General features: G+C 43.4%; 1 protein-coding gene across 1 annotated transcript in view; it reads left to right on the forward strand.

The window, feature by feature from the left end:
- NEGR1 (neuronal growth regulator 1) overlaps positions 1 to 13,052 on the forward strand; it is a 294,357-nt gene that overhangs the window by 175,498 nt on the left and 105,807 nt on the right. Inside the window, exon 3 of the mRNA XM_075155531.1 lies at positions 11,640 to 11,765. Coding sequence (XP_075011632.1) covers positions 11,640 to 11,765 — 126 coding nt within the window. The remainder of the gene's footprint in view (positions 1 to 11,639; positions 11,766 to 13,052) is intronic.

A 13,052-nucleotide genomic window follows, 5' to 3' on the forward strand; every position in this document is an offset into this window, starting at 1 on the left:
TCCAGCCTTTAAGGGGATTCTTTGCAATCCTGCCATTTTTGGTTTGGGGTCACACATATTTGGCATCGTCTGCTTTCTATATAAAGCCTCTGGTTGGAGGGTGTCCTCTCCCAAACCCACGAAGCAGGCTTGGATTTATAGCTGGGCTGGGGGTCAAGAGCACGCGCTGAAGCTCCACGGGCACATGCAGAGACCTCACGGGCTAATTAGCCGCTGCGCTGTACAGCAGCATTAGCTGCTGCGTGGGATATCAGCCAGCGTAATCTCCTAGAAATAAGTTACATCTGTTTCTGCTAATTAATACACCTCAGTAGTCACAGTGGTTTGCGTTTGGCAATATTACTACTTTTTTGTTGCTTGGTGATGGTTATTGATGAGCTCTGCAGATGGTCGAACGGCCTCTTGAAGACCCTGCTAGCTGTTAATGCAGTCCCCCTCTTTTCAGTCACATACGGTTCAAACGTATTACTTATTCCTAATAACCACATTTCAACCTGGGATTTTTTTTTTTCATAAAAACTTTCCTTTGATTAACTGTCCTTTTTTTTTTTCCTCTTTTTTTTTCCACATTTGAGCGTTACGGTTGTCTGGTTATTCAGTCGAACGTTGCTTCATCCTTCTGACTAAAATGGGAAGAATAAGAGAAGGAAAAAGTAGGAAATTAGGGTTTTCTTACAAGAAATCTTCATGCCAGTGCATATGCTAAAATTTATGAAAACTTTTGGAAAACAGAATCATTTGTAAAGCGGAAGGTTTTCCAGATGCTGGGGGGTCTGATGATTGCAAACTGGAAAGTCGTATAGATTCTCAATTAGTGGCAAATGGAGTTCATCACTGGTTTTAATAACCCTCATAAGCACATTTTAATTTTTCTATGTATATGTCATAAAAACTAATTATTACGTCCAAGCCATAAAAAGAACAATAATCCATTCTTATGTCATGTTAGTGATTTCTAGATATTATACAAGTTAATGAAATCAATATGCATATTAGGAAAGCAAAGCAATAAATTATTCTGACTGCGGAGTGAAATCAATGTTTCACCTTATTTTTTTCAGTATCTTCAGCAGACAGCTCAGGTCGCGAAGGTCCCTAACCTGTCACGCCAGCAATGCGGGGTTCAGCGGTGCAGCTGACCATAACCCCTGGGAGAGATGCAGCTCCCTTGTCTGCAGCGGGCCAGCTGCCCCGTTGCCAAAGGGCTGAGAAGCAGATGTACCGCTGGCCCTGGCTGCGTTGGCCACCTCAGGGGACACGTTTCTTGTTGCAGCCAGGTCTGTCCCCTGCTCCCATCCCTGCCACGCCGGGAGTGCATGGGGAACCGAGCCAGGGACCTGCTGCGTGTGCTTGTGGAATGAATTCCTGCAGATTATGAGCCCAAGTCAAACCCGATCTCTGTTTATCTCTGATAAACATCTCAAAAAAAAACACCCCATGCATGTATTTTGAATTTTCACAGCTAAATTTAGAATTTTTTTGAAATTTTAAAAGGTAGATGTACAGAAAATATTGCAAAATCTGTGTATACATGGAAGAAAATTGTATATTCAAAGATGGGCTCTAGGAAGTCTGGAGATAGCCACGCTGCTCTGCGCCCTTCCCCAAGGGGTGGTGGGTGCTGGTGGGAGCAGGAGCGTGGTGTCCCCACCACCTCCGCCGGGGACCTGCTGCCTGCGCTGCCGTTGCCTGCAGCGCCCGCCGTGCCCCGCATGGGATTCATCAGGCTGGTGGGATCAGAGGGTCATCTGCTCCCAAAGGCCAGAGAGGAACATCCGACTGGGAAATTAAAACGCAGGGAGCCTGAGAAGACAATAATCCCCTCCTCCGCTGAGCTCCTTTTTGAGATTTCGGCTGCGAGTGCAGCTCAGCTAGTGTTCCCTGACTACTAATGGCAACAAATTACATCGAGATAGCGGATTTTGTTATCACCAAGGAGTCCCCAGTGCTTTACAAGCTGGTTTGTACATCGCAAACCATCATTCCTCCCGAGGATGGCAGCGAGGTCTCGGCAGCTCCGAGCAGCATCACGCCGTGCAGGCAGGGGGGCACCCGAAACGGTGGGTGGCACCGGGGTGGGGGGACAAGGACAAAGCCCGCTTTGAGTGCAAAAACCCGTCTGGGCAGTGCTCTGCAGTCCACAGCAGCTTTTGCGAAGGCGGCTGTGGGGTCCTGCAGGACGGCAGATGCCGAGCGCCTCCGTTGCATTTGTGCCCGAGGCCCCGAGGTTCGGACCGCGGGTTGTTATCACCTCTGAGCTGTTGGGAGCTGCTTCGCACCGCGATGCGCTGGTTCCAACGCATTGTACTTTAGTGGCACCAGGGTGGAATACAGTTATGATTGTTATTATTAACGTTATCGTTATTATTGCTTTTATAGTAGCTCGCTATTAAGGCTTGTCTGAACTTCATTCTCATCCCATTTGTTTTAATTGCTGTTGGAAACAGAAGCAAATTTATTTCTCTCTGTTATAAACAGTCCAAGGAAAATAAACCCGTTGCTGTGTCCCTCACGCCACCCTCTATTGGTATGCACTTCTCATAAAGGTGATTCATTCATTTAATGCTGTAGTAGATATAAGCTTCAGTAAATATTTAAACAAAGCACTGCAAATCAACGAGATAAAGAACTTTTTTATGTTCCCTGTTTTTTTTTCTCTCCTATGATGTTGACAAATTACTTATTAAAGCAGAGTACGGTAACTATTCTCAACAAAGAATTGGAGAAAGGAAATAATGGAAAATGCTGAAATTTTCCTATTATTGGTCATTTACAGAAACCTTTTAGAGAATGCATTCATCCAGGCACATGAAGGAAGGGGATGGTGGAGATTTAAAACTGAGTAAGGAGGGGTTTGCACATTAGGATCATACCATAACACTGGGGATGTCTCATTGCCTGCATGACTGCCTGTGAGGTTGAATTATCATTTGCTCCTCCGTGTTCCTCTTTTGCTGCGTATTTTTCTCTCAACTAATCAAAACTTAAGTAAGCAATGTAATAGCCTGCTTTCTGGACAGAAAATGAAGCTTCACTGAAATGTAAATCTTTTCCAGAATGTTTAGCATCACTTTAAATTTCATCAGGAAACCAAAAAATAATCATTCAATTTTTCTCATTTGTTTTAGAAAACAAAAATCTTTGGCTTTGATTTTGATTTATTTTGACTCCCAGAAAATGATCGAAGGCTAAAGTGCATTTAATATTTGATGTGACAGGGGCAACTCTTTAAGTTTGAAATTTGCAAACGGGGAATTGGTCCCAAATCACTCAAAATACTTCATTGGAAAAGCAGGCCATCAGGTGGGTTATAGCAGATCAGCTCTGCAGCCTCGCAGTTGCTCGCCCCAAGTGACTTAGCAAAGACTCTTCAGCCGCTCCGGGGACCCGCAGGGTTTCCTGCCGTTGCAGAAACGCACGGTGCCTTCGCCAGCGTCTGGCAGCATCAGGGGTCCTGTGCCGTGCTGCGTCTGACGTGAGCGCCCGGGCGCCCGCCGTACACTGCACGGTTGCACTTACAGCCCCGTTCGGGGGGATTCCACCCCCGGGGCAATGCCCCCGGCTCCTCGCTCGGTCCCTTCGCCCCCTGTCCCCGCGGTAGGGCGGTTTGATAAAACTACAGAAAGCAGAAGTTTAGTTTTTACTGCCTTCTCTATTTAGTTTCTACAAGCAGTCTGTGTATCTTGTCCTAAATGGGAAGGTATTCATTTAAAAGCGTTTTAAGAAAAAATGTCAGATGAGTGTAAAGTGCTTTTCATTTTGGACCCTTGTAAAAAGTTTACTCGGGAGTTTCATTCGTCTTTCATCCTTGCTTGTTGTCTTGTTTCTTATGCATTTCTTTAATCCATATACTGCATAAATGTTTATTCATCGCTACATTTAATTTTTTTTCTGACCTTCACAGTTGCCATGTGGGATGGGTGAAAGACTGTAGTTGTTGAAATGGAGAGTAGCTCTGCAATGGATTTAATCTGCACTCGAAGCTCAGCACAGCAGATATTAAAAGCTAAATCTGCTCGTAGATCAGAGTCTTTAGAGGTATCATAAGAAGTATGTACACGAAATAAACAATTTTTAATTCTTATTAAATATTAACTTGCCATTCTGATCATGCATATATATTCTAGTCGTAATTAATAAATTCCACAGATTTTGATGATCTGAATGTAATGTTCTCTGGCAGTCAGTAAATAGCAGAAAAATTAGCAGCATACCAACATACCAAAAATCATTATTTGTCTCAAACTGTGAGGTTCCAGAAATACTTAGTATAAAAACCAATTTCTATCGTGGAAAAGAAGATCCTCCTAGGAAATCATTGATGAAAATAAAATCTGCGATTTTTCATGAGTACCAGCTCATATTGTATCATTTATGTAATTTTACAGAATTACGTTATACATCAGGACTGCACTTCTGTGCTTACTTGTGTGTTACCTCAGTTAATGTATGGCTTGTATTCATTTAATGTCTGTTTCTATTTTGGAAACGCATAGATGATGCAACCTGCTCAGTGTCATTGTAGTAAGACTTACAGACACCTTCTACTAGATTTTATTTAATTTCCCCACTATAAAACCTAGATTAAAGAAGAGCCCAGTCAATTAGAAAATGAACAAAACACGTACTTAAGAGAAAATCACTCAATCTGTGCAAGTCTGGAAAATTCTCCAACTTCTACCACATCCCAGTTCAAATCTTCCCTTAGAAAGGCTGCAAAATTCCTGATGATAATCCTCAAAAAGAAACAAAAGCGTGCACACTTCTCCTGGACCAGACTTTCCAGTCTTTAGCAAAATCTGGAGAGGGTTTGTCCACCGGAGTGTCGCGTCCCTCGAGGCACGGACGACGGGCTCTGTGTTCTGTACAACGCTGAGTACAGAAGATCACTGGGTATAAAAACAGGGCTCAAACGCTGCTGCAGTCACAGAGCTTCCCACCTGCACTTTCTTCTCTTTTCCGTATTTAAAGCCCCGTTGTAGTTCTGTAATAGATCACCTGCGAGGGCACGGGGAAAAAAGAGTTCACTGCGATACAGACACAACCGATAACGTCGGAGAGGAGAGTGCTGTAGGCAGGGCCAGGCAACCGGCGATTCCATCAGCGGTCCCTGGGGCGCTGCCGTGAGCGGCGGTGGCCTTCCAGCGGGTGCCCTGTGCCTGCCACGCTCTCGGTCGTGGAGCGTGACTTTGGGGAGCGATCATTACACCAGAGACATTCTGCCTCCCTAGTAAAAATGCAGTAGACCTTACATGTTTATAACCGTAGTCTCATATACAGCATAAACGCTATTATAAAATATTATAAAATTTAAAAATTATATACAGCCCTTGCGTATTTTGGATGTAATGGATGGGGGCATGAAGCACTACCAGCAAGTTCTGGGTGCAGTCACGTCCCGTAGGCTCCGAACGGCTGCAGGAAGAGAATTGGTGGTGTTGATTTGCCCTTTGGTGAAAACGTCTGACTCTGGGATTTATGGGAAAGGGTAGGAAATATTATTTAAAGGAGCAAATTCCTTCCGTGTGCATGGGAATGCCAAAAGCTGTTGTATCCTGTCCGTGCCGATTGCTGCAGGCAGCGGTATCGGAAAATCTGTAAAACAGAAGAAACCTGCCAGGGCTGGGCCGTGAGGGCGTTGCATTGCCCCCCGCCCCTGCGGACCCCACGGGGGGGCTGCTGCCTGCGGGGGGGACCAGGTCCCGCCAGGGAGGCCAGTGGTCCGCCGAAACCCCCGTGCTCAATGTTTGGGTGCACTTGAGGGGAGGGTTTTGCCTTCGGAGGTTTGTATGGCTTTTAGAAATACGGGTTTGATTGAAGGTTAATGCCTCTGCAGCAGCGAAGGCTGAATGACAGCAGACCAAGGCACTCCGTGACACGCTGCTTCGCCGCGAGCGTCCCCTGCACCGCGCGCCCTCGCTGCCCCCCGCTGCACCTGGGACCCTAAACAGCATCTTTTGTGCTCAAACACCGCAGCTAAGTAGAGCTGCAGCGCGTACCGCAGGAGGGCTCTGCGGTGTGGTGAGCGGTGTTTTGCAAACTCCTGCGCACGTTTCGCAGTTAGAAATGCATAAGCATTTGCACAGATGGATTAGTCAACAAACTAATTCCGGACCAAAAGAAACGGTCAGTTAAGCTGCTGAAAGCAGCATCTTCTCTCCCCCGCTCTGTGTTTATTGCTTAATTATGAAATTATAATTAGGAAAAAAATCAAATTATCATTGCAGTCAGAGAGGTGGGGGGTGCAGGCCAGCATTTGGATGAAGAACTGAAGGGTATTGGGGATTCTGGAAAAGAGGCTATATAACACTTCTCTTTCACCAAAAAAGTCACTCTTTAATGAAAAGCAAGCATACGAAGCTTCAGCTAAGGCAATATGAGCACAAAAGCTGTACTTGCAACACCTGGGGGGGATGAAGCAGGTGATTCCTTAGATTCTGGTGGTAAAATCTCTCTTGCCAAACTCCCAGACGTAACACTTCTGTACTTATAATGCAATTCCTCTCACAGTTTTTATATGGGATTGGCTATATTCTATGTATGAGATGGGATTGATTACATTATAATCTGAAAATGGAGCAGGGTACCATGTTATGTAATAAATGTTACTATAAAAAATGTAGTTCGTAACTTGTCGTCACCTTTAACTGGGTAACCTTTCTGAAGAAACAGAGCTGTATGTCCAGCCACATATGTTGTAATCTTGATACTACATAGACTTTGATTGGATGTTTCAGTGGGGGGAACAGTAAGGCAGGCAGCACATATTTTAAGAAACAAGATGGATTCACTGATGCTGAGGCCCCAGATTTTTTACCTGATAATTCTAAATTGTCATGAAAATAAGACATCTCTCCCCACGTTCAAAAAGCAACAGCAGCTCAAAAGGCAGCTCTACCCCACAGTCATTCCCACCACACTAGTAAGCTTTATTATGTTGCGTCATTTATGTACACATGAATGTAACTGAGAATATAATTGCAGTGCTTGAAAATGAGAAATGAGACTCTGCAATGGACAATGTCAATCCCCTGCAAAATATGGCACATGTAATTCTGGGCTCCAGGAAGAAGTAGGAGCTAAAATACATTGTCAGCCAGAGACTCAATTCTTATTAGCATCAATCAGTCAGGCTTCAGGGATAGCAGATCTGGTCAGACAAAGCAGCTCCTCCAAACAGCCAGTGAAAAAGGGTCAGCCACTGGTGGGGAAGTTTGGCTTGGGAGCCTTAACAGAGCTGCCATAAGGTATAACGGAGGATGCCGCGAGATGAGCAGGCAGGTCCCTTCCGCAGCAGAGCCCCGGGGACGCCGCCGTTCTCCCTCCTCCAGCTGGGGAACACCAGTTTTTACCTACAAGATGTGCAATTTTAAAGAGGAAATTGAGAGGAGGTTCCCCTGGTACTGCTCAGGAGAGAAGCACAGGTGGACGTGCGATGGGACCAACAGGAGCCTCCAGGTATTCACGTTATTCTGGTAGCGTAGGTAACTGCTATTTTAACCACGCAAGAGATCCGTGCAGCAAGCCCTCCTCATCCCTTCAGTGCCTCCTGCCCCCTCCCTCCCGCCACAGCTGGCCACAGCAGGAGCTGAAGGGATAATAGGAATAATAGTCAGGGTGATAATAACTGCACAGGGAAAGAGGAAATAAAGCCGAGATAAAGTAGTGGGTTTAAATCTGTACACGGCGTTGGTAAGACTCGTGCTAGGCTATTATGCCTCGTTCCACTGTTCACATTTCAGGATGATTCAGATATTCCTCAAAAGGGAGAAACAAATATTATCTAGGAAGCCTTACAAAAATTAAGCTTGTGGTGCTCAAACCATCTGCAGAGAAAGATGAAGAGGTGATTTATCACGTTGTACAGGTCCTTAGTCATAGGAAAGATACTTGATAGTAAGGGGGATGTTCAGTCTTGCAGACAAAAACATAATAAGATCCGATTTCTGAAAGCTGAATTTAGTGGAATGCAATTTTGAACTAAGATGCTATTTCCTGGCAGCAAGAGGGTATTTAACCGCTGAAAGTGCTTCCCAGACGTGGCAGTGTGAGCATCACCTGGAATTGCCAGGATAAGACTAGACAGCTTTCTAAAACATAGACTTTAGTCAGGCTTCTGGGAAAATTTCTAGAGCCTGTGACTATCTGAGTTCAGACTAAATTATCCTATGGCACCTTTGGCTATATATATTCCACAAATCTGTTAAGACGGTTGAATTTCATTCGTATCAAATTCTGCGCTCCATAACCACGGCTTACATGTAGAATCACTGAGGAAAGATTTTCAGATTGTGTGCCATGAGAATATATGGTTTTGTCAAAATTAAAATATTTGACAAAATACTGTGGATTTGGGGTTTGAACACGGTAGGCAAAACCTACAACAAAGGCGGCGAGGCTGACAGCCAAAGTTAATGGCTATCCTAAAACAAGGAGGAGGGGGAAAGAGCTGGATCTGCAGGAGGAAATCCAGGGCTGGGAGCCTGAGCATTAGGGAAAATACGCTGCTTTTTGTGAGAAGAGGACACTTGAAAAGGAGGTGAGTGATAAAGAGCAAATAAAACCTTATGAGGAAAGGCAGAGGAGGACAAAGACAACGCTTGCATTAAGCAGCAGAGAAAAGAGTAGACCGTGTTGGTCTTTGTCTTGGAAAAGAAATTTTGTTCGTCTCTGTGAACCGAATGAAATCCTATTACTTCAATTCTAGATTCCTGCCTATGGCAGGACTGCCAGCGTATTTTCTTTGGAAATTTGTATTTTGGGAGATTTGATTACAATTGCTTATATGATCCAGCTTTTCTGCTGGTATTCACTCCGTATGCCACCCTGCTCACAGGACCGACAGCAGTCGTGCTGAAGGTCCAGCAGCAGAGCATGCCAAGAGCTCCTCATTCCCGCTGAAATTAATGCTATCATGTTTCTAATCTGTTTGTATCAGTCACACTAAATCAATATACTGAACAACGAGCGGATATTTCATCCACCCATTTTCTGGTGACGGATGCAGGCAGGAGACTGGACTAAACCGAATCCTGACCCTGGCACAGCCTGAGCACCAGGAGACCTCCTTTAACTTGCTGTTCTGGCCGCCCAGGTGCCTTCGTGGCAGCACAGCATGCTCCAGCCACGGCCTCTACCTTTAGTGACAAGTTTAAGGCAAACAAAAGTCACCTGGATAAATAGTGTTAGGTATCAGGTGTGAAAAATCCCTCTACGGTACTGCTTCAATAATGCCAGAACATGAGCAAATCTCTCTCTTTTTCTGCCTTCAAAGGTGCAGAACTTTGAGTAAGTTGTTTAATGCTGTTGGATATCTTACACCGTAACCTTTACTTAATCTGGAACATATTTCCACAGTTCCAAATAGATATTGCGTCAGTCAATATATTTACTGCGTCAGTCATATATTTACTTGTGAGAAGAACTGTTTTGAGTTATTTGTTTCCTTCTCTTGACTTTCTGGAAGTATGCTCTTTCTTGAAGGATAAAGAAATAAGTAGCTCAGATTTAGGAAGATATTTTTAAAATATTGTAGACTGACTGAAGTCACTGCGTTTGCCTCATTACTCATGATCTCCTGCTCTCAGGTGGATTTCTACATTTCAGATAGGATGACCCCTCACTGGCTGTCTTTAGGAAGTAGATTTATTTTTCATACGCTGTACACAGAAATAAGAATTCCTTTCAACGTTTTGTCTGTTGCCAAGCTGAAATGTTAATTGGGCTGGGTCGGGGGGTGGGGGAGACCTGTGTTAACGCCCCATTTCAGGGTGGAGGGGACCCCGAGGAAGGGTCATGCCATGGCAGAGCTGGCGTGGGGTGGGCGTGTGGGTGGTGGCTGTTCCCCTGCTCCTTTAGGACAGGAGAGACTTCTGCAGAAGGAAGTTGAGTAACGGGTTCTTTGCAGAGATCTGCAAAGAAATCTGATTAATAATTTATCCCTTTACGTGGAAATAACCCTTCTGTATGTTTCGGCTCCTGAAAACGGGCTGTAATGACTGCATGCTTTTTTCAGGTCATCAGGTGACGTAGGGAAGAGTGGGTTATCACCTTTGTGAGTTAGACTGGGGCAAATTCAGAAGTTTGTGTCTGTGTAAACCTGCTTGAACTTCAAAGGCGGGAAATGCCGAACTTCACTGCTTTAGGAACGAGGGAAAGTTCAGCCTTCCCCAGACCTTCGTTTTCCATAAAGACAATGTTTCTCTGCTAATTACAAATACTCTACACAGACTTTTAATTTTCTTTGCTCGCAAATGCATAGCCACAAGCAAGCACGGAGAATTTCCAGCTTTTTGAAGTCTGTCTGACCCCAACTCATTTCTATGACTGAAATACTTCCACTGGACCAAGGAAAGGGCAGGAGAACATTCGCAGGTGGAGATCCCAAAGCACGCAGAACCAGTCTGTGCATATGAAAAAGCTCTGTACTTTTTAAAGTACATTGAAAAGATGCTAACAATGTATTCCAGGTTGCTGAAGTGGTTGGGAAGGTTTATGTATGGGTTCAGTTGGGGGGATTTTGGCTGTGACAAATTGGAGCAAACCAGTGAGACAAGACTGTGGCATTCAGGAGAGCAAAGCTCCAGTTAGACAGAGACTTTGGTTAGGAAAATGGAAGATCATAAACTTTTTTTTTCTCATTTTACTGCTACCCATTTACCTCGCAGAGCACTTTGATTTTAAAGCAGTTCTTACAGAAGGCTCTGAAACACCCACATGTAAGATCTGTATCTTTTACAGATACTTGTACAAAATTTGTTATTTATCACAGAGAATAGTGCTTTTCAGAAACATCAATAGGGTATGCCTTGTTACCATATTGATTTGATTTCTATATCAAACGTAGTAATACGACATGTAAAGAAATACATATTTCTTTAGAAAGAAATATTCATTCTGAAATCCAGAATTCCTGCCTTCATTGCTGGGACCCTGAGTTCCTTTCCTCCCCGTGTAACGTTACAAGAAGTAAAGCATTCCCTCAAGGGTAGGCCATTTAATGCTTTCCATCATTTTCCATCCATGTGGAACACTGTTCTCTTATGCCCAGATGTATAAATAGTACAGAAAATGGACTTTAGTGAAGAATTCTGCTGATGAAATGAAAGAAAAAAATCTAGCTTATTTTTTCTTAGCCATGTTGCTGCTGCAAGCCTAAAAGCAATACAAAGCAACAGAAATAAATGTATTTAGTCTTCCCCATGAACAGATACGACTCACCAAGTACACACAGACTAGATGTAACAGGCATCATTATTGTTAAAAGTACAAGAAAAATTTAATTTCATCTTCTTTTCAAACTGTCTCGAGCAAGCTCAACCTTCTCTTAAACAAGAGCATCCGTCAGTAGCAGTTTACTGGGAACTCGGTAACAATTCCCGCTGTGCACAAAATAGAGGAAACTGCTGCTTTCTTATTTGTAGCATTTTGAATCCATGGCTGAGCTTCTGCAAACGTGGTGGAAATAGCTGTGGTCACACCTAAACAAGGTTTTTGCATAGTTATATTTCAACAACTGCATGTATTTTTGTCAGTAATGGCACTATGGGTATCCCAGCTCTCCTCGGCTATCCGTGCTCTGGTGGAATTGCACTGATTCAGCAGCTCTCCATTACAACGTTCTCCTTGTTTCATTCCAGTTTCTCCGAAGATATTTCGTATTTCGAGTGACATCGTTGTGAACGAAGGAAGCAATGTTACCCTGGTGTGCCTGGCCACGGGGAAGCCGGAGCCTTCCATTTCTTGGAGACACATCTCTCCGTCTGGTAAGCACAAATACCTGTCACCGGCCGCTTTCTGCAACGTTTCACCAGTAACAGCCTTTGCCTTTTCAGTTTTCAGAAGTGTGACAGCATCACTTTTGTATGCCTTAAAAAGTGCGTGCCTAACTAGACTTTTAGAAAATAAAAGCTTCTTCAGATTTCAACTGAGATCAGTGAAAACTATAATACTACTGTAACATAGGAATGTAGAAATAAAGGCACCCTAAATGAGTATTTTTTTAAGCTCATTTCAACAAGCTGCAGACATTCATCAAATAATTCCAATTAAAAGCAAAACAAGGAAATAATCAAGAACACACAGGGCTCTCTAGAAGCAGGAGTGAAAGTTAAAAACATTGACACATCATGCAATAGATTTAATTTAATGTAACTACCATTGAACCGTTATTCCATGACACAGCATAGCTTATTAGAATAGTTTTGTAGAACAAATTAAATTATATGTATGAAAAATTGCAAGGAAAATGGCATCTAAATGCACAGTTTCTATTTAATATTTCCATTTATACTTTTAATTCCTCTTAACATATTTAAAGGAAAACTTTTAGCTAACATTACAGGCATCTCTACACTGGTTGACTTGGTGCAGAGCCACCTGGTCTCGCGCTGGTTCTTCTATAGGGACTCTACAACAATAACTGATTTTGCAGTGAAGGTCTTTCTGTTTGCTCACACAACTTTTATGAAATCCATGTAATTGCAGGGAAGAACAGTTTCATGGACTGTCACAGCTTACCGCAGTGTCTCATAATCCTGAGTAACAGTTTGCTTTACAAAGCAAGGTCTGAAAAAAAACCAAAAACTTTTGACCTTTAAGACAATGACAATGAATTCTGCTTGAAGTGTCCATCAAGGGACTAGGGAAAAAAATTCAGTTGTAGCAAAAAATGGATTTTAACTAAATGTCAAATAAAATTTTATTGGAAACCGTGGCGATACGTTACGGTAATAGCTTAAAGCATTAGATTGTCTACAGAAAGGAGCTGTTACAATTTTCCTGGAGACGAAAAAAGCAGAAAAGGAGAATTAGTGCACTCAGGCTGGAGAAGGGGTCTGAGGAGGAATTAGATCCTCCTCATGTTGAATACAGACAAAACTAGCGGATGTAATAACACGGGCTTTCGGTGAAACCACTGATTTTGTATCTTGACCAAAGGACTGAGATGAGGACTGAGAGGAAAAATGTGATCATTCAGCCACAGACCCATTACACTTACCACAATGAGAGCTGGAAACGACATTTGAGGAAAAGACCAATCAAAGATACCG

This window comes from Calonectris borealis, chromosome 8 (assembly GCF_964195595.1).
Source record: "Calonectris borealis chromosome 8, bCalBor7.hap1.2, whole genome shotgun sequence".
Taxonomy (NCBI): Eukaryota; Metazoa; Chordata; class Aves; order Procellariiformes; family Procellariidae; genus Calonectris; species Calonectris borealis.